At 40.0% G+C, this 20,119-nt stretch overlaps 1 protein-coding gene across 1 annotated transcript in view; it reads right to left on the bottom strand.

The window, feature by feature from the left end:
- itga11b (integrin, alpha 11b) overlaps nt 1-20,119 on the bottom strand; it is a 186,933-nt gene that overhangs the window by 128,513 nt on the left and 38,301 nt on the right. The window contains 3 exon segments of the mRNA XM_041996966.1: nt 15,968-16,038; nt 17,819-17,984; nt 18,120-18,264. Of these exon segments, the coding sequence (XP_041852900.1) occupies nt 15,968-16,038; nt 17,819-17,984; nt 18,120-18,264 (382 nt within the window).

Here is a 20,119-nt window from a genome sequence, read left to right as displayed (position 1 = left end):
CTCAGTAGTGTGTGTGGCCGCCACGTGCCTGTAGCAAGGTTATAATAGTTTTGGATTTTTTATTAGTTTTATTTTTTATTTCTTTTTGACTTTTTCTTTTGAAAATCAGTTAGTTTTAATTACTTTTTAGAGCAATTTTTATTTTATTTTTTTTATTAGTTTTAGTGTTAGTTTTAGTTTTTTGTTTGTTTTTTCTAAATAAGAGTATTTGCCAGGTGCAAAATTCAAAATAATCAGAAGAAGCCGTGTATAATAAAAACTTAAGATACATTTTTTAAAAACTGTATCAGGAGAAAACATGAACATCCAACGACAAATCAAATACAACAGCCCATAAGATAACAACCTTAAGTAAAAGAAAATGTGCAATGCTGCTTCTGAGATAGTGCGCTAGGTAAAAATCAACATAACAACATACTAAAGACACACATCAACATAGCATGAATCCATTCAAGAGACAGTTTACAGTTCTTGGGAGCCAGGAGTCTAAAGGAGATAAATCTGACTCATCATGAACAACCTGAAAAACCCAACAAACTCTAGACCAGGGGTTTAATTCATTCACTGAAACAATTAATAATTAACTACATAAAGAATTGAACTACAGGTGCAGCAGCTTTAGAACAAATCACTGCAGCTGGTTAACAGGACCTCACATGTTACACTGGACATGATAAAGTAGTGGATATTTTACACACTGAAAGTAAACGTGTTTGGTAGAACACAGAACCAGCAGCTGGTTAAGATACTGATCTATCAGCTGGATGCTGATGTGCTTTTTTTTTCTTTTCAGGATTAAAAGTTTAGTCTCCCAGAAAGACCAAGAGAAACTCAACCATGTATTCATCTCCAGTAGACTGGATTACTGTAATGGTCTTTTAATAGGACTTCCTAAAAAGAGCATTAAACATCTGCAGCTCATCCAGATGCTGCTGCTAGAGTTTTAACCAGGACTAAGAGATCTGAACACATCACACCAGTTTGGAAATCTTTACACTGGTTTTTAGTTTATACTGGTTTCTAGTTTACACTGGTTTCCAGTTTATACTGGTTTTCAGTTTACACTGGTTTCTAGTTTACACTGGTTTCCAGTTTATACTGGTTTTCAGTTTACACTGGTTTCTAGTTTATACTCGTTTCTAGTTTACACTGGTTTCCAGTTTATACTGGTTTTCAGTTTACACTGGTTTCTAGTTTACACTGGTTTCCAGTTTATACTGGTTTTCAGTTTACACTGGTTTCTAGTTTACACTGGTTTCCAGTTTATACTGGTTTTCAGTTTACACTGGTTTCTAGTTTATACTGGTTTCTAGTTTACACTGGTTTCCAGTCACAGAATAGATTTTAAACCCTTCTGATCGTTTACATCCCAGAATGGTTTAGGCCCAGAATACATCTGTTATATGTTCAGAGAATATAAACCTAGCAGAGCTCTTCGATCCAAAGACTCTGGTCAACTAGTCCAGACCAGAGTTCAGACCAGAGTTCAGACCAGAGTCCAGACCACAGTCCAGACCAGAGTTCAGACCAGAGTCCAGACCAGAGTCCAGACCAGAGTCCAGACCAGAGTTCAGATCAGAGTTCAGATCAGAGTCCAGACCAGAGTCCAGATCAGAGTCCAGACCAGAGTCCAGATCAGAGTTCAGATCAGAGTCCAGAACAGAGATCAGACCAGAGTCCAGATCAGAATCCAGACCAGAGTCCAGACCAGAGTCCAGACCAGAGTTCAGACCAGAGTCCAGACGAGAGTTCAGACCAGAGTCCAGACCAGAGTCCAGACCAGAGTTCAGACCAGAGTCCAGATCAGAGTCTAGATCAGAGTCCAGACCAGAGTCCAGATCAGAGTTCAGATCAGAGTCCAGAACAGAGATCAGACCAGAGTCCAGATCAGAATCCAGACCAGAGTCCAGACCAGAGTCCAGATCAGAGTCCAGACCAGAGTTCAGACCAGAGTCCAGACCAGAGTCCAGACCAGAGTCCAGATCAGAGTCCAGATCAGAGTCCAGACCAGAGTCCAGATCAGAGTTCAGACCAGAGTCCAGATCAGAGTTCAGACCAGAGTCCAGATCAAAGTCCAGACCAGAGTCCAGATCAGAGTTCAGACCAGAGTTCAGACCAGAGTCCAGATCAGAGTCCAGACCAGAGTCCAGATCAGAGTTTAGACCAGAGTCCAGACCAGAGTCCAGACCAGAGTCCAGATCAGAGTCCAGACCAGAGTCCAGATCAGAGTCCAGACCAGAGTCCAGACCAGAGTCCAGATCAGAGTTCAGGCCAGAGTCCAGACCAGAGTTCAGACCAGAGTCCAGATCAGAGTCCAGACCAGAGTTCAGATCAGAGTTCAGACCAGAGTCCAGACCAGAGTTCAGACCAGAGTCCAGACCGGAGTTCAGACCAGAGTCCAGATCAGAGTTCAGACCAGAGTCCAGACCAGAGTTCAGACCAGAGTTCAGACCAGAGTCCAGACCAGAGTCCAGAGCAGAGTTCAGACCAGAGTCCAGACCAGAGTTCAAACCAGAGTCCAGATCAGAGTCCAGATCAGAGTCCAGACCAGAGTCCAGATTAGAGTTCAGATCAGAGTCCAGACCAGAGTCCAGACCAGAGTTCAAACCAGAGTCCAGATCAGAGTCCAGACCAGAGTTCAGACCAGAGTTCAAACCAGAGTCCCGATCAGAGTCCAGATCAGAGTTCAGATCAGAGTTCAGATCAGAGTCCAGATCAGAGTCCAGGCCAGAGTTCAGATCAGAGTCCAGACCAGAGTTCAAACCAGAGTCCAGATCAGAGTCCAGATCAGAGTCCAGACCAGAGTTCAGACCAGAGTTCAGACCAGAGTCCAAACCAGAGTCCAGATCAGAGTCCAGATCAGAGTCCAGACCAGAGTTCAGACCAGAGTCCAGACCAGAGTCCAGACCAGAGTTCAGACCAGAGTCCAGATCAGAGTTCAGACCAGAGTCCAGACCAGAGTCCAGGCCAGAGTTCAGACCAGAGTCCAGACCAGAGTTCAAACCAGAGTCCAGATCAGAGTCCAGATCAGAGTCCAGACCAGAGTCCAGACCAGAGTTCAGACCAGAGTCCAGACCAGAGTTCAGACCAGAGTCCAGATCAGAGTTCAGACCAGAGTCCAGATCAGAGTTCAGACCAGTGTCCAGACCAGAGTTCAGACCAGAGTCCAGATCAGAGTCCAGATCAGAGTTCAATCCAGAGTCCAGACCAGAGTCCAAATCAGAGTCCAGACCAGAGTCCAGATCAGAGTTTAGACCAGAGTCCAGACCAGAGTTCCGGCCAGAGTCCAAATCAGAGTTCAGACCAGAGTCCAGACCAGAGTCCAGATCAGAGTTCAGACCAGAGTCCAGATCAGAGTCCAGACCAGAGTCCAGACCAGAGTCCAGACCAGAGTCCAGATCAGAGTTTAGACCAGAGTCCAGACCAGAGTCCAGATCAGAGTCCAGACCAGAGTCCAGTCCAGAGTCCCGATCAGAGTCGAGACCAGAGTTCAGACCAGAGTCCAAATCAGAGTCCAAATCAGAGTCCAGACCAGAGTCCAGACCAGAGTCCAAATCAGAGTTCAGACCAGCGTTCAGACCAGAGTCCAGATCAGAGTTCAGACCAGAGTCCAGACCAGAGTTCAGACCAGAGTCCAGATCAGAGTCCAGACCAGAGTCCAGACCAGAGTCCAGATCAGAGTCCAGACCAGAGTCCAGACCAGAGTCCAGATCAGAGTCCAGACCAGAGTCCAGATCAGAGTTCAGACCAGAGTCCAGACCAGAGTTCAGACCAGAGTCCAGATCAGAGTTCAGACCAGAGTCCAGACCAGAGTCCAGATCAGAGTCCAGACCAGAGTCCAGACTAAACATGGAGAAGCAGCATTTAGCTGTTATGCTTCAAACAAGTGGAACAAACTGGAGATTAAACTTTCACCAAATGTAGACATTTTTAAATCCAGGTTAAAACATTTCTTTTCTCATGTCTATACATGAAATCTGCATGTTAACTTTTTTTTTTATCTTGCTTTTAATCATTTTAATGTAATTTATTATTTTATTGTGATTCTTGCTATGTGTTGCTGTCTTTTATTATTTCTTAATATCTTTAATGATTTTTATGTAAAGTACTTTGAATTGTCCTGTACATAAAATGTGTTCTATTCTAGAGAGTCGGAGGAGCATGAGTAGTGAGTAGACGTGTCTCCCACGGCTCCCGCAGAACTTTGTTAAATTTTTACATTATTGGACCTCGTAACTCTTTAAACACCGTTGAAAATATCTAAAAGTGACTTGACTACATTGTGAGTGAATTAATGTCTCCCAAGCCAACCAAACATCAAGGTAGCAAACCCACATTACGGAGCGACTCTACCTCTCCAGCTAGCATTAGCACGGGATCCGGTGTTCATGCTAACAGCATGGAGGCTCTGGCAAACGCGGTTACTGCTGTTCAAGCGTCTATCGACTCGTTTCGGGAGGAGAACCGAGTGTCCATAGCCTCTCTCCACTCGATTCTGAGTGTGTACGGCCAGCGAATTACTGATCTGGAGGATGGAATGAACGAGTTCGACAAGAGGCTGAGTAGCGTGGAGACTTCCCACACACTTCTGGCTAAAGAAAATAATGCTTTACGGGAGAAGGTGGCGTACTTGGAAAACTACACAAGACGGCAGAATATACGCATCGTGGGTATACCAGAAAACGCAGAGGGCCCGCGGCCAACAGAATTCATCGCCAAATTACTCGCAGACGTGTTTGGAGAGGACTGTTTTGAGAAGCCGCCATCAGTGGACAGAGCACACCGGAGTCTGGCTCCGAAACCAGCAAGTGGCGACGGCAGAGCGCGACCACTCATCGTCAAACTCCACCACTTCCAGACTAAGGAGTTGATCATGCGCCTTGCCAGGCAAAAGGGCCCGCTTTCCTACAACGGATCAAGATTTCACATCTTTCCTGATTACAGCCCAGATGTCAGCAAACGGCGCTCAGCATTCGCTGAATCCAAAAAGAAGCTCCACGCTGCAAAGATCCAGTTCGGCCTTTACTATCCAGCCACTCTGCAGTTCACTCACAACGGGAGACGCATGAAGTTCACAGATCCCATCGAGGCCCTGTCCTTCATCAACAACAACAATATTTCTGAGGATGACTCGCGTTCTACTTCACACCACACTGAGAACACTGACTGAGGTAACATTACCGTTACGGTAAATAACAACCACTTAAAAGAGTCAAGAATAGTATTCCAAGGTCAGCATTCTCCATACTCTTAGTGTCTTCACGTTTGTTTGTGTTTTTTTTTTTTTTTTTTTTTTTTTTTACTAGTTATATCCATGCAATATTGAAAGTGTGGTTGCGAAATACACAATACTGCGCCTTTTTTTTTTTTTTTTTTTTTTTTTTTTTTTTTTCCCTTATTTTTCTTTTATTTATTTATTTATTTATTTATATATATATATATATTTTTTTTTTGTTTTTTTTTTTGTTGTATAATTTCATTTTATTGAATTATGTGTGAATACTGCAGTTTCAGTAGTGGGTAACTAGGTCACATGTCAGTCAACACTACTTTAGAGGTTCATCAATGGTTATAAAAAGAATTAATCATAGCGGGTAGCATGCAAATGCAAGTTTGCAGTAGTTCGAAGTTCACCGGGGGGGGTAGCCTTTTTATGGCTTCTTTGTATGTTGTATGTTGTAGCTTTGAATCATTTAATGTGTTTTTCTCTCTGTTTTTTTCTGTTTGTTTTTGTTTTTTTTTTTCCACACAGCCTAAGCACCTGTTCTCATGCTCCCTCTAAATGGAGCAGACACTGGTATTTTTTATTTGAATGGTTCTGATGAAACTGAGTAATTCACAATTTGTCCCAAATCAAGAGCATCTGAAAATTATAAGCTGGAATGTGAAGGGTCTTAACCAGGCAACTAAGAGAAAGAGGGTTCTCTCTCACTTACAATATCTTGGGGTCAGTATTGCTTTTCTACAGGAAACCCACCTTCAAAATCGAGATCATTCTAAGATCAACAACAACTGGATTGGGCAAACGTTTCATTCACAGTTTAACTGTAAGAGCAGAGGAGTAGCTATACTCATTCACAAAAAGATTCCTCTCCTTGTGTCAGATACTATCCTGGACCCAAATGGCAGATTTGTGATGGTTGTGGGAAAACTGTTTCAACTTAATTTAGTACTGGTTAATATATACGGTCCAAATTTTGATGACGATAATTTTTTTAAAAAAATGCTAAGCTCTATTCCTAATCTGGACAGTCACCACTTGATTCTGTCTGGGGACTACAACCTAGTGATGGATTCTGTTCGGGATCGCTCATCTCAAACCACACCAAGACCGTCTAAATCTGTGCAAACAATCCAATCATTCATCGAGATGCATAAGCTTATCGACCCATGGAGATTTAAATACCCCACAAAAAAAGAATATTCATATTATTCTACTGTACACAAATCATTTTCTAGAATAGATTTCTTTTTGGTTGACCCGTATCTATTAAGTATTATTAGAAATTGTAAGTACAACCCTATTATTATCTCAGATCATGCACCGGTGAGTGTTGAGCTGGCTCTCCCGACTCAGAGGACAAAACGAATATGGCAACTGGACACACTTCTGTTAGCTGATTCAGAGTTTGTGAATTTTATTACAGAACAGATAGATTTCTTTTTGCACATAAATAGGACTGAGGGCATCTCAGCCTCAACTCTCTGGGAGTCGCTTAAAGCCTACCTCAGAGGACAAATTATCTCACGCTCTGCTTATCTTAGAAAGATGAAATGCAGGAGTATTGAGGAGCTGAGTTCCAAAATTAAAGCCCTGGACAATCAAATATCCTGCTCTCCAACCCCTGAGCTGATTGGAAGGAGAATAGGTTTACAAACTGAAGTCGATCTCTTAACCACCACTCAGGCAGAGAGGCTCATTTATAAATCCCGTAGTAAATTCTATGAAGAAGGGGACAAACCTTCCAAATTATTAGCAAGTCAAATTCGCCAAAAAGCAGCGTCTCGTAATATCTCGCAGATTGTGCTACCTGATGGCTCCTCTACAGAGGACCACCAAACTATCAATAACTGCTTTAAGGAGTTCTATTCTAATCTATACTCTTCAGATTCAGCAGCTGATAAAAAACAATTAAATGCCTTTTATTCCAAACTGGACGTTCCTGTAATTGAGTCTGCCTCTAAAGATCGATTGGAGCAAAGTCTGACGCTGGAGGAAATTAAAAATTCTATAATGTCTCTTCAAAGCGGTAAAGCCCCAGGCCCGGACGGGTTTCCAACCGATTTTTATAAAAAATTTAAAGATAAACTTGCTCCTCTTCTCCTCTCAGTCTACACTGAAGCATTGGAGAATGACACTCTTCCACCTACACTTCGTCAGGCTTCAATAACATTATTACTTAAAAAAAGTAAGGACCCTCGAGATTGCTCATCCTACAGGCCAATTAGCTTGACAAACTGTGATGGTAAGGTGTTCTCGAAGGCCATTGCTCTCCGGCTGGAAACAGTTCTCCCTCATATAATTTCTGAAGATCAGACTGGGTTTATCCAAGACAGACACTCCTACTTTAACCTGAGACGATTATTTAATATAATTTACACTGAACCAAGTACTCCATCCCCAGAAGCAGTAATATCGCTGGACGCCGAAAAGGCGTTTGACCGCGTCGAGTGGGACTATCTTTTTCATACACTCGACAGGTTTGGTTTTGGTCCCAGATTTATTCACCATATAAAACTCATTTATACCGATCCAACTGCTTCAGTCTATACAAATAATATCTCATCCGAGTATTTTCCTCTGTATAGGGGGATGAAACAGGGAGATCCAGTGAGTCCATTGCTCTTTGTTATAGCTATAGAGCCACTCGCCATAGCCCTTAGATGTCACAATAGTATACAGGGTATTTTACGTGGTGGCCTGACTCATACTGTCTCGCTTTATGCAGATGATCTTTTACTATACGTCACCAACCCTATTACAACTATCCCTAGGGTCCTTGAAATCTTGCATGAATTTGGTAACATATCTGGGTATAAGCTAAATTTGAATAAAAGTGAATATTTCCCCATCAGTTGTAATGCCAAAGAATATCCCAATCTACCATTTAAGATGTCCACCGAACTTTTTACCTATCTCGGTATAAAAGTCACCAGATCCTATTACAGTCTATTTAAAAGCAACTTTGCCCCTTTGCTGGAACAATGCCAACAAGATGTCAAAAGATGGTCCATTCTGCCGCTTTCTCTTATCGGGAGAGCAAACTCTGTAAAGATGAACATTATACCAAAATTTCTATATTTGTTTCAGGGATTACCAGTTTTCATACCACAGTCTTTCTTCAAGAAATTCAATCAAACAATTTCTTCCTTTATATGGAACAACAAATCGGCTCGCATAAGAAAAGAATTTATGGAGAGACCTAAAGATAAAGGTGGCCTTTCCCTTCCAAATTTACTTGCGTATTATTGGGCAGCAAATTTTAATGCAATTTCTCTGTGGTTAAAAGATTTTCATGGCAAGACTCCTGCCTGGCTCCAAATTGAAAAGTTTACAAGCAGCCCACATTCACTCCCTGCTCTACTTTGTGCACCTTTACCACCATTGGTGAATAATATTAAAGATAATATAATTGTAACTCAATCACTACGTATTATAAATCAGTTCAAAAGATACTTGGGTATTCAAAGAACCTCTATTCACTTGCCAGTAATACATAATCATCTCTTTCAACCATCCCTGATGGACAATGGCTTCAAAATCTGGCATGACAAGGGCATCCATAGTATTGAGGATCTTTATATTAATGATACTTTTGCTAGCTTTGCGCAACTATCTAGAAAATTTAGTTTAACCAGCAATCATTTTTTGCGATATCTGCAAATCAGGGATTTTACCCGTAAAAAGTTTGGCAACTTTCCAACACTTCCTCCACCTTCCTGTTTAGATTCCTTACTAAGGGTTAACATGCTGGAAAAAAGGAGAATTTCATTTATTTACTCCCGTATTATGGACGCTTGCAACCCCTCTATATCACATATTCGAGAAAAGTGGGAAAATGACTTGGGGGTTCAGATGTCTGAGGATGAATGGGACGGTGCTCTGAAAAGTGTCCATTCTTCTTCTATATGCTCAAGACATTCTTTAATACAGTTCAAAGTGTTACATAGGTTACACTTCTCTAAAGCTAAACTGGCAAGAATATTCCCTAACATGGACCCATTATGCGACAGATGCAAACAGTCTCCAGCTACCTCTTTTCACATGTTCTGGTCCTGTCCGAAACTTGTTCCATTCTGGTCCTCCTATTTTGAAGTCATATCTAATGCGTATTCCTATAATATTTCACCCTCTCCCATGATTGCAATTTTTGGACGGTTTTTCGATCCAACTGGATCAGTCCCTCCACTTTACCTGCAGAGGGTAATTGCCTTTTCATCCTTGCTAGCTAGACGCTTGATTTTGTTGAAATGGAAGGCTGTTGATCCTCCAACATACCACTACTGGATTCGGGACATTATGCAGAATGTGAAATTGGAAAAGATCAGATGTACCCTCAATGGCACTATCAATGGATTTCATAGGACCTGGGATCCTCTCATAACTTATGTGAAGAACTTACCTGGTATAGAGTTGGAACTCTGAGTGTTTGCACCTGCAATTGATTATTATCATAATGAGTACGGTTAGGTGCACCTGTGGCTGTTGATTCTTTTGTGTGTGTTTTTTTTATTTTTTATTTTTTATTTTTTATTTTTATTTTTATTTTCTTTTCTTTTTTTTTTTTTTTTTTTTTTTTTTTTTTCTCCCTATTTTGTTCTGTTTCTTTTTCTTATCGTTTGTAACAAGTCTGTCTGGTTAATTTAGTCGGTCTTCTGATTTCGTTTCTGAGGGGTTTGTTTTTCTATGTTTGCCTGTATTATTTGTAATATTCCATGAATATGATGGTTTGAAGGATCACTTGAAAATGAAAATAAATAAAGTGTTTAAAAAAAAAAAAAGTAATTTCAATTGGATAAATATTTATCCATGTAAACATAGCCACTGTTATCTAGCTTTGATTTGACCCAGCAAACATGTGTACACTAGAAGTTTGAGCCTAAAAGCAACTAGCAGGTTGTGTTACTTTAAGAATACCTGAAATAATGTGGAAATGCATGTTTGAAAATCAATTAAATGTATTTCACTAAACATAAATGCAGAACTTAAAAAAGAAAATTGCTGTCTGAGCACTTTTAAAAAATAAATCACCCCCAGTGCCGTTACCATCAATAACTTCTTCAGTATCTGTAACCAGAAAAGCTTTTTCTAATTGTGGATTATAGTCAATGTAACTGGATTAATCAAACTAAAATAGGATTAGACATATTAAACTTGTTCATTCCTTATGTAAAAGCCTTCAGATTAAATCAGTTGTAGATTGCACCACACCAGACACAGAACTGACCTAAAAAGGTTTCTTAGTCTATCCCTGGAAATTTGAGGGAATTCCACATGAGCTGTTAAAGCCAGAATCATGTGAGATTTGGGAGCAGATTGTGCTTTAATTTATGCTGCTGTATTTTTCTAACAGCATCAATATTCGAGATCAAGTTACCGTCATTGAAAGCATGCAGACGCCTTGAACATACGGGACTCTGTGGACTTTAAGTCTTTTTTCTGACTAAGTAGTTTGTCTATAATTCCTTTCATGATGCAGTCTCCCTCTCCTGCTCCAACATTTCTGGCATTGTAATAAAACTTTGCTTTGAAAAAAAAAAAAAAAAAATGTGTTCTATTCTAAACCTATATAACCTGCCGTTATGTATGTGTATGTGTTGTACACAAAAATGAGTTTAAGCCTCTCAAATTCAGCTTTTCAAGATTTTGTGTGTGACTGTGTGTGTAGGTCTCTTTGCGTGTGTGTGTGTGTGTGTGTGTGCGAGACTCTGTGTGTGTGTAACTGAGAGTGTGTCTGTGACTCATCCCCCCCCCCCCCCCCATGCTGCTCGGCCTGGCTTAAGCTTATCTTTCCGGAGAGGGGGGCAGAGAGGCTACCTGGCCCAGGGACTACTTCTTGTGCAGCTTTTCAAATGGACTTTTAGATTCGTGGTTTTCCTTCCACATATTGAACCACCTGCTTCTTCTACAAGGTGCTTTACTTTGGCATAGTCATAACGTAAGAAATCCCAAACAGGACTCTCCTGGCTTTCTCCTGGCTTTCTCCTAACTTTCTCCGTAGCTTCACGCTTGCTGGCGCGTGGACACGCTGTTGACATGTGATGTCACGGACCTTCAGGTGTTGTACGACGCAGACACCTGGCGTAAATCCGGCAGAGCAAAGTAAACAGATTTCATATCAACCCCGCCCTTATGTAATAAATAAATTTACAAAAAACGAAAACGAAGGACATTTTTGCTTTAATTTTAGTTCGTTTTAGTTCGTTTTGTAAACATACAATACAGTTTCAGTTAGTTTTCGTTTTTTTAAAAACTCTCGTTTTATTTTTATTTCAGTTAACAAGAATGTTTTTTTAATTTTAGTTTTTGTTTTTTTGTTAGTTTTCGTTAACTATAATAACCTTGGCCTGTAGGATCTCCCATTTTAAACTGGGTGGATTTTCCCCTCAAAGGCTGGACAGAAAGTGGGTGGAGGCATCTGTGTATTCGTGAATGAGCGATGGTGTCATCCCTCTCATGTTATGGTAAAAAATGGTGAGTTGTAGACCCTATTATCTTCCCTGTGAGTTTTCCCATGTCTTTGTTCAAGTGGTGTACATACCTCCATCGGGGGATAGAAAGACTGCCACAGAAATGATTTCTAGAGCCATACATGACTTGCAGAGCTCTTCTCCTGATACGCTGTTTATCATCAACGGGGACTTCAATCACTGCTCTTTCCCTGCCACCCTCCCTTCCTTCAAACAAGTGGTGAAATGTCCAACGAGGAGCCACAAAACTTGTCTTATACAAACATTAAGGAAACATCATTGTGAAGGGGCTCCCTCCACTTGGTCAATCGGATCACAACCTCATAAGCATTGCATTGAGTTATGTTCTACTGTTCAGAGGCAATCGATTACAAACAAATCTGTCCGCAATTGGTCAGAAAACACGTGAAACTTTAAGAGGCTGCTGTGATTGTACTGACTGGACTATACTCTTGGATGGCAGTAATGACAGAGACAGTATCACTGACGTAGTCACCTGCTACATACTTTTTTGTGTTGAGTCTGTTATCCCCTGTAGATGTGTGAAAATATATGCTAACAATAAGTCTTGGGTAACAGGTGAGGTTAATGCTGCTATAAATCGGAAAAAACTTGCATTTCTTAGCGGTGACAGAGACCAATTAAAAACTGCCAGAGGAAGCTAAAAGCGAGCATTAGAGTAGGGAAACGGAAATATAAGGAAAAGGTTGAGGGTCAGATGTCTAACAGCAACATGAAAGGTTTATGGAAAGTAATAAGAACTATTACTGAGTATAGGAACAGTACCTCTGGCTGCCCCAGGGCAGCTATTAATGTAAATGTGGCTAACTAGTTCTTTGCCAGGTTTGATGATGTTAATTATTCTGCTTCTCATGAGATCATCTGGTCGTGTTCTAAACAGAATTGTCCCGATGACACAAGTCCAGCTATTGTCCTGAGTGTGGACGGTGTCCAACGGCAGCTGAAAGCTCTCAATCCGAATAAACAAGCGGCCAGGATGGTGTGCACCCACGCACTCTGACAGTTTGTGCTGATCAGCTGTCAGCTATTCTGCATTATATCTTTTCTATGTCCTCGTCTACATCTAAAATTCCAGCAGTATGGAAAACATCATGTATAATTCCCATTCCCAAAAGAACCAACATGAGAAGTTCTCTGTCTAACCTCAGACCCAAAGCTCTGACCTCATACATTATGAAATGCTTGGAAAGATTGTTCTGGGTCATCTTAGTAGTCAAGTCTCAGATTTTCTAGATCCCCTGCAGTTTGCTTATAGGATAGAGGGGAGTGGACGATGCATTGCTGTATATGCTTCACAACATCTACAAGCATCTTGAAACCTCTGCTAGTTCATTGGGGATTCAGGTTTATGACTTTTAAAACCATTCAGCCACATATTTTAGCCGACAAGCTAATTAATTTCAAACTCCATAATAAAACTACTGCTTGGATTTTAAATGATCTTCAGTCCCGTCCTTAGTATGTCAAACTTGGTAGTAAGCAGTCTGATACTATTTTAACAAATACAGGAGCTCCACAGGGAACAGTTTCATTCCCTTCTTTATTCTCTCTGTACACGGCTGATTACAGGCTCAGTCAGCATCCTGTGTACTGCAAAAGTACTCTGATGATACTGATGATACTTGTGGGTCTGCTGACCCGAGGTGATGACCATGCCTACAAAAGAGAGGTGGCAGCATTTGTCAGCTGGTGTGATGCAAACTTTTTAAAATTGAATGTAGAAAAAACAAAAGAGCTCATTATTGATTTTAGGAGGAAGAAAAAGGAGCCCTCATTAACTTTTATTAAGGGTCATGGAATAGAGGTGGTTGAATCCTACACGTACCTTGGTGTTGTTCTGGATGATAAAGTAAATTTTAAAAAGAACACGGAGGTGGTCTTCATAAAGGCAGATCTTTTAATGTGAGCAGAAACTTTCTGTGTTTTATCAGGGAATTTTAGCCAGTGTTTTCTGTGCTGTGTTGTTTTGGGGAAGCAGCATTTGTGTAGATTTAAAAAGCTGGGGCTGTGATTGGCATCACCCCTGACTATCTGAATCTCACCCTGGCAGAAAGAATTGGGTCCAAATTGAAAACCATCCTCTACATGATGTTTTTATTCTTCTCAAAAGCTCTTTTAGTGACCGTCTTGTTATGCCTCAGTGTTCTACGCTTCAGAAGGTCTTTTGTTCCTGTAGCTGTCAGATTTTTTAATGAACACTTGTTTTATATCTTTAGTATATTTACATATTTATGGTCTTTTTCATGTTTTTTATCATTGTGTATGTATGAGATGTGTGGTAGCAAAGAAATTTCTTCTTTTATGGGATGAATAAAGCTTATCTTATCTTATCTACAACACCTGGCCATGCTCCTGATGAGGTGGCAGATGGTCTCCTGAGGGATCTGCTCCCAGACCTGGACTAAAGCATCCACCAACTCCTGGACAGTCTGTGGTCAACGTGGCGTTGGTGGATGGAGACATGATTGTCCCAGATGTGCTCAGTTGGATTCAGGTCTGGGGAACGGGCGGCCAGTCCATAGCATCAATGCTTCGTCTGGCAGGAACTGCTGACACACTCCAGCCACATGAGGTCTAGCATTGTCTTGCATTAGGAGGAACCTGCCTGTTATTTCCACCTGGTGTCTGTTCCATTTACACAACAACATGTGGAACTGATTGTCAGTCAGTGTTTCTTCCTAAGTGGACAGTTTGATTTCACACACGTGTGACTGACTTGGAGTTGTTTAAGTGTTCCCTTTACATATTTGAGGAATATATTTATATAATCAGTTCCATTCCCCTTCTTCTGCCAAATCTAGCAACAGTGTGAAAAAAATGAGAATGTTAAATAGGGTACTAGTGTTAAATAGCCTGCCCTACAAGGTTGCACCCTTTCCGGGTATCTTAAGTTAGCAGAAAGACGTAACTATGACAATGAAAGGGCTTGATCTTAAGCTTATAACAGTTATTATTATTTAATTACAAACTGGGTTGCATCAGGAGTTTTTTACCAGGAAAAGAATGGCCAGCCAGTTGTTAAGCGGCAATTGTCGTTTCACAGTGGCATTACCGCTAGAAGAGAACTTTACTGCTCCCACAGCAGCAGCACAGCTGCATTCAAATTAGGTTGAAAGTTAAACACACGAAGTTACTGCTGGCTTATATGACCATCAGATAGTAAAGTCCTTTAATGAAGAGTTTGAACGGCTTTAAAAGGCTAAAAGTGCTGTGACATGTTGCAGACCCCTAATTAAAAAACAAACTGCACTTAATGAAACTGAACTAAAAAAAGAAGATATTGACCAAAGGATTTATTTGAATTATTTGAATTAATTTATTTATTTGCTGTTCTGTTACGGCCCTAAGCTTATCAGCTTATAGCTGAATATGCTGGAGCATCACGGTGATTGGCTGTGGTTTTCTTACGTGTAAACGTATCTGGTGTACTTTCATTTTCTATTTTGACTATAAATTGCCTGTGTGAGCATTGACCTAAAGGATGTTTTCTGTTAAGTTTCCTTTTGTTGATTACATGTAGAATGACACCTTTTGTTAAGTTTTATTTATTAAGTGAGTCTTAGTTTTGCCTGAAGTGGTATTTATTCCTTTTATAGAACATCCTTTGTTTGGTTGAAATTGTGGTACTAGTTTTGGTTTGGGCAAAATTGTATTTAATTTTGTACCATTGTGAAAAAATTCTTTGTTTATATTTTACTCAAGAGTTTTCTGACTCCCTTTGTTACTGAACCTTCTATACCTCTAGATTAGAGGGTACGTAACATGTTCTAAACATTTTTAGGCTGTCTTTTTGTCAATTTTTACCTATCCAAGGACATTCCTTTCCACGGCAGCAGTCACTATATTTACTAGGTTCAATATGCAAATTAGATGATGACATCATTTAGCAACTACTAGCGACTTTTAGGGCAACCAATAGCTACTTTTGTTTTGTTACTGTGGAGCAATAGTGCTTCCATCAAAGGTCTCTTGACGGTGTGTCACCCACCACCGTTCGCTTGAACAGGGACCTTAGCTGAGATGAAAACTGGACCCTATTGCTCTCTTGAGAAAACATTTGAAAACTGCTATTATAAAAAATGTAATTATAATGAACTGAGATTCATTATTATGAATTTGAATGGTCAAGATCTGAGCTTTTATCTTCCTATAAAACCACACAGTGTAACAGAATTTAATTAAAGCAGATTTAATACGGTCAAATGTAAAAATAGGAAACTGTTTAACAAAGTATTTGTCAACATGAGAGTCTCACTTTGACTAAATGTGAAGAGAAACCAGCCTGAGCCATCTGCAGACCGAACCCTTGACCTTGGTTTCTGGTGCCTGAAAAAGAAAGAAGGGATATTATCTCTAAAATCTGCTAATATAATTGTAACATTAGTTTAGAGATTAGCCAACTATGAATCTGGGCTAATGTGTTTTTTTTTTCTTTTAATCATATCAATCAAATGAATATTGAAATAATCTGCATTTTTAAAGTCTAGTAAAACTTTCACTTCAGAGCTTCTGCTAATTTCTTTACTTCAATAAACCACACCAACAACGTGTCACATGAAAGCAGAGACTCTGATGATTACAACGATGTCTGTCTTTAGGACAGAAACAGCTAACAGCCAAAATCATTAATTATGTCTTACGTTTGCTATGTTGTTGTGAAAAGTTTTTTTTCCAGCTCTAAAAACCTCTGCTAATGTGTTCTCTCTGCCTTTGTATGAAAAGAATCAGGAAGTTCCTGGTAGTTTCCATGAAGACGAAGGAGGTCATATAGTATAGTATAGTATTCACTCTTCCTATACTATATTTCCTATACTATATTAAGCTTCACTTCTTTTTGGGTCCTCACATTGTTTCTAATTTAAATATGGGAGCTACCCCTTGATTCTTGTGACCATTGATAGAGGTGACACATCATCAACATCAGCCAATGGGTTTCTGAGATATTTACCAGTATTACACCTCTATTAAACATCTGGAAAACTGCTTAGGTTCACTTTTTTTTCCTTCTTCTGTAACACAGTTCCTCATCAGATATTAGTTTACTAATTCCTCCTTTACTTATTTATGCCATTGTGGAATTCATGTATTCGGCAGCGTTGGTTGGTTTGTCTGTCTGTCAGTCAGCAACATAACTCAGAAAATTATGGAGGGATATTTTTCAAGTTTTCAGAATATCTCAGAAATGGAAAAAGGAACAAGTAATTAGAGTTTGGGAATGATCCAAATCCAGAATTTTTTAAATGATTCTTTACTAGAGGGAAATAGAGATAACTTTACCTGTACAGCTTCTAAATCAAAAACAATGTCCACAATCATTTGCAAAAAAAATTACAATGGTTTGGAGGAGGTCTGTGCTCTCTGAGTGATACACTTAAGATATACTTAATTTATTTTGAATGTCATTTGACACCAGAGGCAGAAAAAAATGCCTTATGACGAATAAGTTAAACATCCAAAGTGACAAAAGGTCAAGAAAGAAAATTGTGTTTGTTCCTTTTCTTTAATCAGATGGGAAGTTATCTGTAAATTCTTACTGCTCTGTGTTGATTTCATTATAGAACTGATTATTATGTTTTTGCTCTTTATAGAATTAACTGATGTGGCAGAATTTTATTTATTCATTTATTTATTGTTTAGGTATCTATTATACTCTGATTTTCGTCCCAGACACATTCCATTCCACTTCTGTACCACATCACAGAAAATAATAATTTAATTTCTAGTCTGATGGACAGAGAAAGAAAGAGAAGAAGAGAGAATTACAGATAGACAGAAAAGGACAGAGAAGGAGAAAAAGGGCAGAAATGGACAGAGAAGGAAAGAGAATCACAGTGAATGACAGAGACGGACAGAGATTAACTGGACTTTCATCAGCAGTAAGGAAGGAGCTGATCTCAAAGGTTGTGATGAAGAGAACGCAGCACTGACAGGAAATATTTCATTCCAACCCTCATCTATGGTCATCAGATTTGACAGAAAGAAATCTCAGATAAAAGCAGCTGAAATGATCTTTCTTTGGGAGGTGGCTCAGCCTGAGAAGTCTCGGATAAGTGGAAGAAAATGGTTAGATGACATCTGTTTGTTAACATAAGGGACCTTCATTTACCTTCCAAAGAGAAAATCTTTTCTCCCAGATCATCCACAATGTCCTTTAGTGCAGACTCATCTGTCACCTCAAAGAAGTGCTTCTCGTCAGGGTCACTAGCAATAAACTTGATTTCCTTAAGAAAAGCTGTTGGGTTGATTCCACTGCGGTTGTAATAACCCAGAACCTGAGGACAGATTAGGAAACAGGGACTAGGGCTCATAATATCACAAATGCTGCATGGTCATAACTTAACAAAGTCAATTTATCTAGACATGAAAAACAAGAAAACGTCAGGTAGTAGCTTTAAAGGATGACTCACAGCAATGGCATACATGGTGATATTGTCTGTCTTGCTGTTGCCGACAGCTTCCACCAACTGATGACTGTCATGAGATTCACCATCTGTGATCACGATCATCACTTTACGAGCTCCTGGCCTGCCACCACGCTGGAAGGCTTCTGATCTGCAAAATACCGTCAGAAGATTTAACCCTAAAACATGAGATTTTAAACTTCACTTCTTCACTCTTTCTGGTCATCTCTGGTGTCAGGATACAACAAGATGGTATTTCCCTAGATTTCCCTAGGTTGTTGTCAAGTCTGGGTGGTGAGTTTGGGTGACAACTCAGGTGGTAGTGAGGTGGGGTGAGGGGATTTTGGGCGAGGGCCTATCAATAGTGGATATTGCTGTTCCATGATATAGAGAGGAGATGATAAAATTAAATTAACCTTCTTTTTTTTAGGAGGGCTGGAAAAAATGGTTTTACAAATTTACTATTTTATTTTTTAATTGTAATTAATTGTAGTTTATTTTATTTCATTCTTTTTCTTTTTGGTATTTTTTTCCTTATTCTTTCTTGTATTCATTTCATTTCTATATAATTGTGAATAAATTCAGGTGTTGAAGGGTTGAACCCTACAACATAAGCTAAGACAAAAAGAGTGTCAGCCATTATTAAATTAATTTGCTCGTATTTTGGCCTTTTTGTAGGCCTTTTCTTTTAATCCATCCTACATGTGGACAGAGATTTTTCCCTCCAACATGGTCAGAAAACACATTTTGTTCCTTTAATTACAAGTTATTAAAAACTTTACATTTGTAGCCATTTAACAGGAAATTGCTATGTCTATCCCTAACACCATACACTGTCTACCAAACATCACAAATTTATCAACCGCCCCTCCTTAACACATCTACATGTCAGTAAATTATCATTACCACAGTTCTGCCCAATGGCAACAGGGAGTTACACGTGTTTTACACATTTATATACCGCTCCATAATTAACCTCAGTCATTCTGGTTAGAACATAATCATCATTCTGATCGTGTTTCAGTTCACACACTGTCAAGACTACTGGAAAAATATCGACCATTCATCATGAAACGGGAGGTTGCTGTTACCAAGTACTGCACTTTCCTGTGTCACTCGTACTTTTCATGGTACTCATACTTTGATGACAGTCTCAGCTGCAACATTTTCCATTTCAGTATTCATTCAATGTCAGAGCACCACAAGTTGGCTAAAGCGAGTTAGCCTCCCTGAAAATACTCTATATATAGCTGGATACTGTATAAATGTATAAAAAAATCTCTTTCCTCACTCACTCTCCCATCTCCCCTGGGTGGGTAGGTTGGGTGGCTATTCATCTTAAGCTCAGGTCCTCTACCAGAGTCCTGGGAGCTTGAGTGTCTTTGCAGTATCTTAGCTGTTCCTAGGACTGCACTCTTCTAGATGTCTGATATTTCCAGGTATCTGTTCGAGCCATTTCTCCAGTGTGGGGGACATGGCCCCCAGTGCTCCGTTGACCACCGGTACTACCATTGCCTTCACCTTCCAGGTTTTCTCCATCTCTTCCTGGAGTCCTTGGTATTTTTCCAGGTTCTTGTGTTTTTTCTTCCAGATATTGCCATTGTTTGGGGTGGCTGCATCCATCACAACAGCTGTCCCTTGCTGTTAATCCATGATCACAGTGTCTGGTTGGTTGGCCACCACAATTTTGTTGGTCTGTATCTGGAAGGGGTCTCCAGTCCATATTCTGCACAGATGTTTCTGTTCACTATGCCGGCTACTTGGTTATGGTATTCTATGTATTCTTTTCCTGCCAGTATCTTACACACTGCTGTAATGTGCTCAATTGTTTTAAAGGCCTCTTTGCACAGCCTGCACCTGGGGTCCTGCCTGGTGTTGTAGATCTGGGCCTCGATTGCTCTGGTGCTCAAGGCTTGCTATTGTGCTGCCATGATTAGTGCCTCTGTACTGTCCTTAAGACCAGCCCTCTAGCCACTGGTAGGACTTGATCATATCCGCCACTTCAG

Source organism: Melanotaenia boesemani, chromosome 10 (assembly GCF_017639745.1).
Source record: "Melanotaenia boesemani isolate fMelBoe1 chromosome 10, fMelBoe1.pri, whole genome shotgun sequence".
Classification (NCBI taxonomy): Eukaryota; Metazoa; Chordata; class Actinopteri; order Atheriniformes; family Melanotaeniidae; genus Melanotaenia; species Melanotaenia boesemani.
Note: the sequence above shows the minus strand (reverse complement) of the source record. Positions and strands in the feature narration are given on the sequence as shown.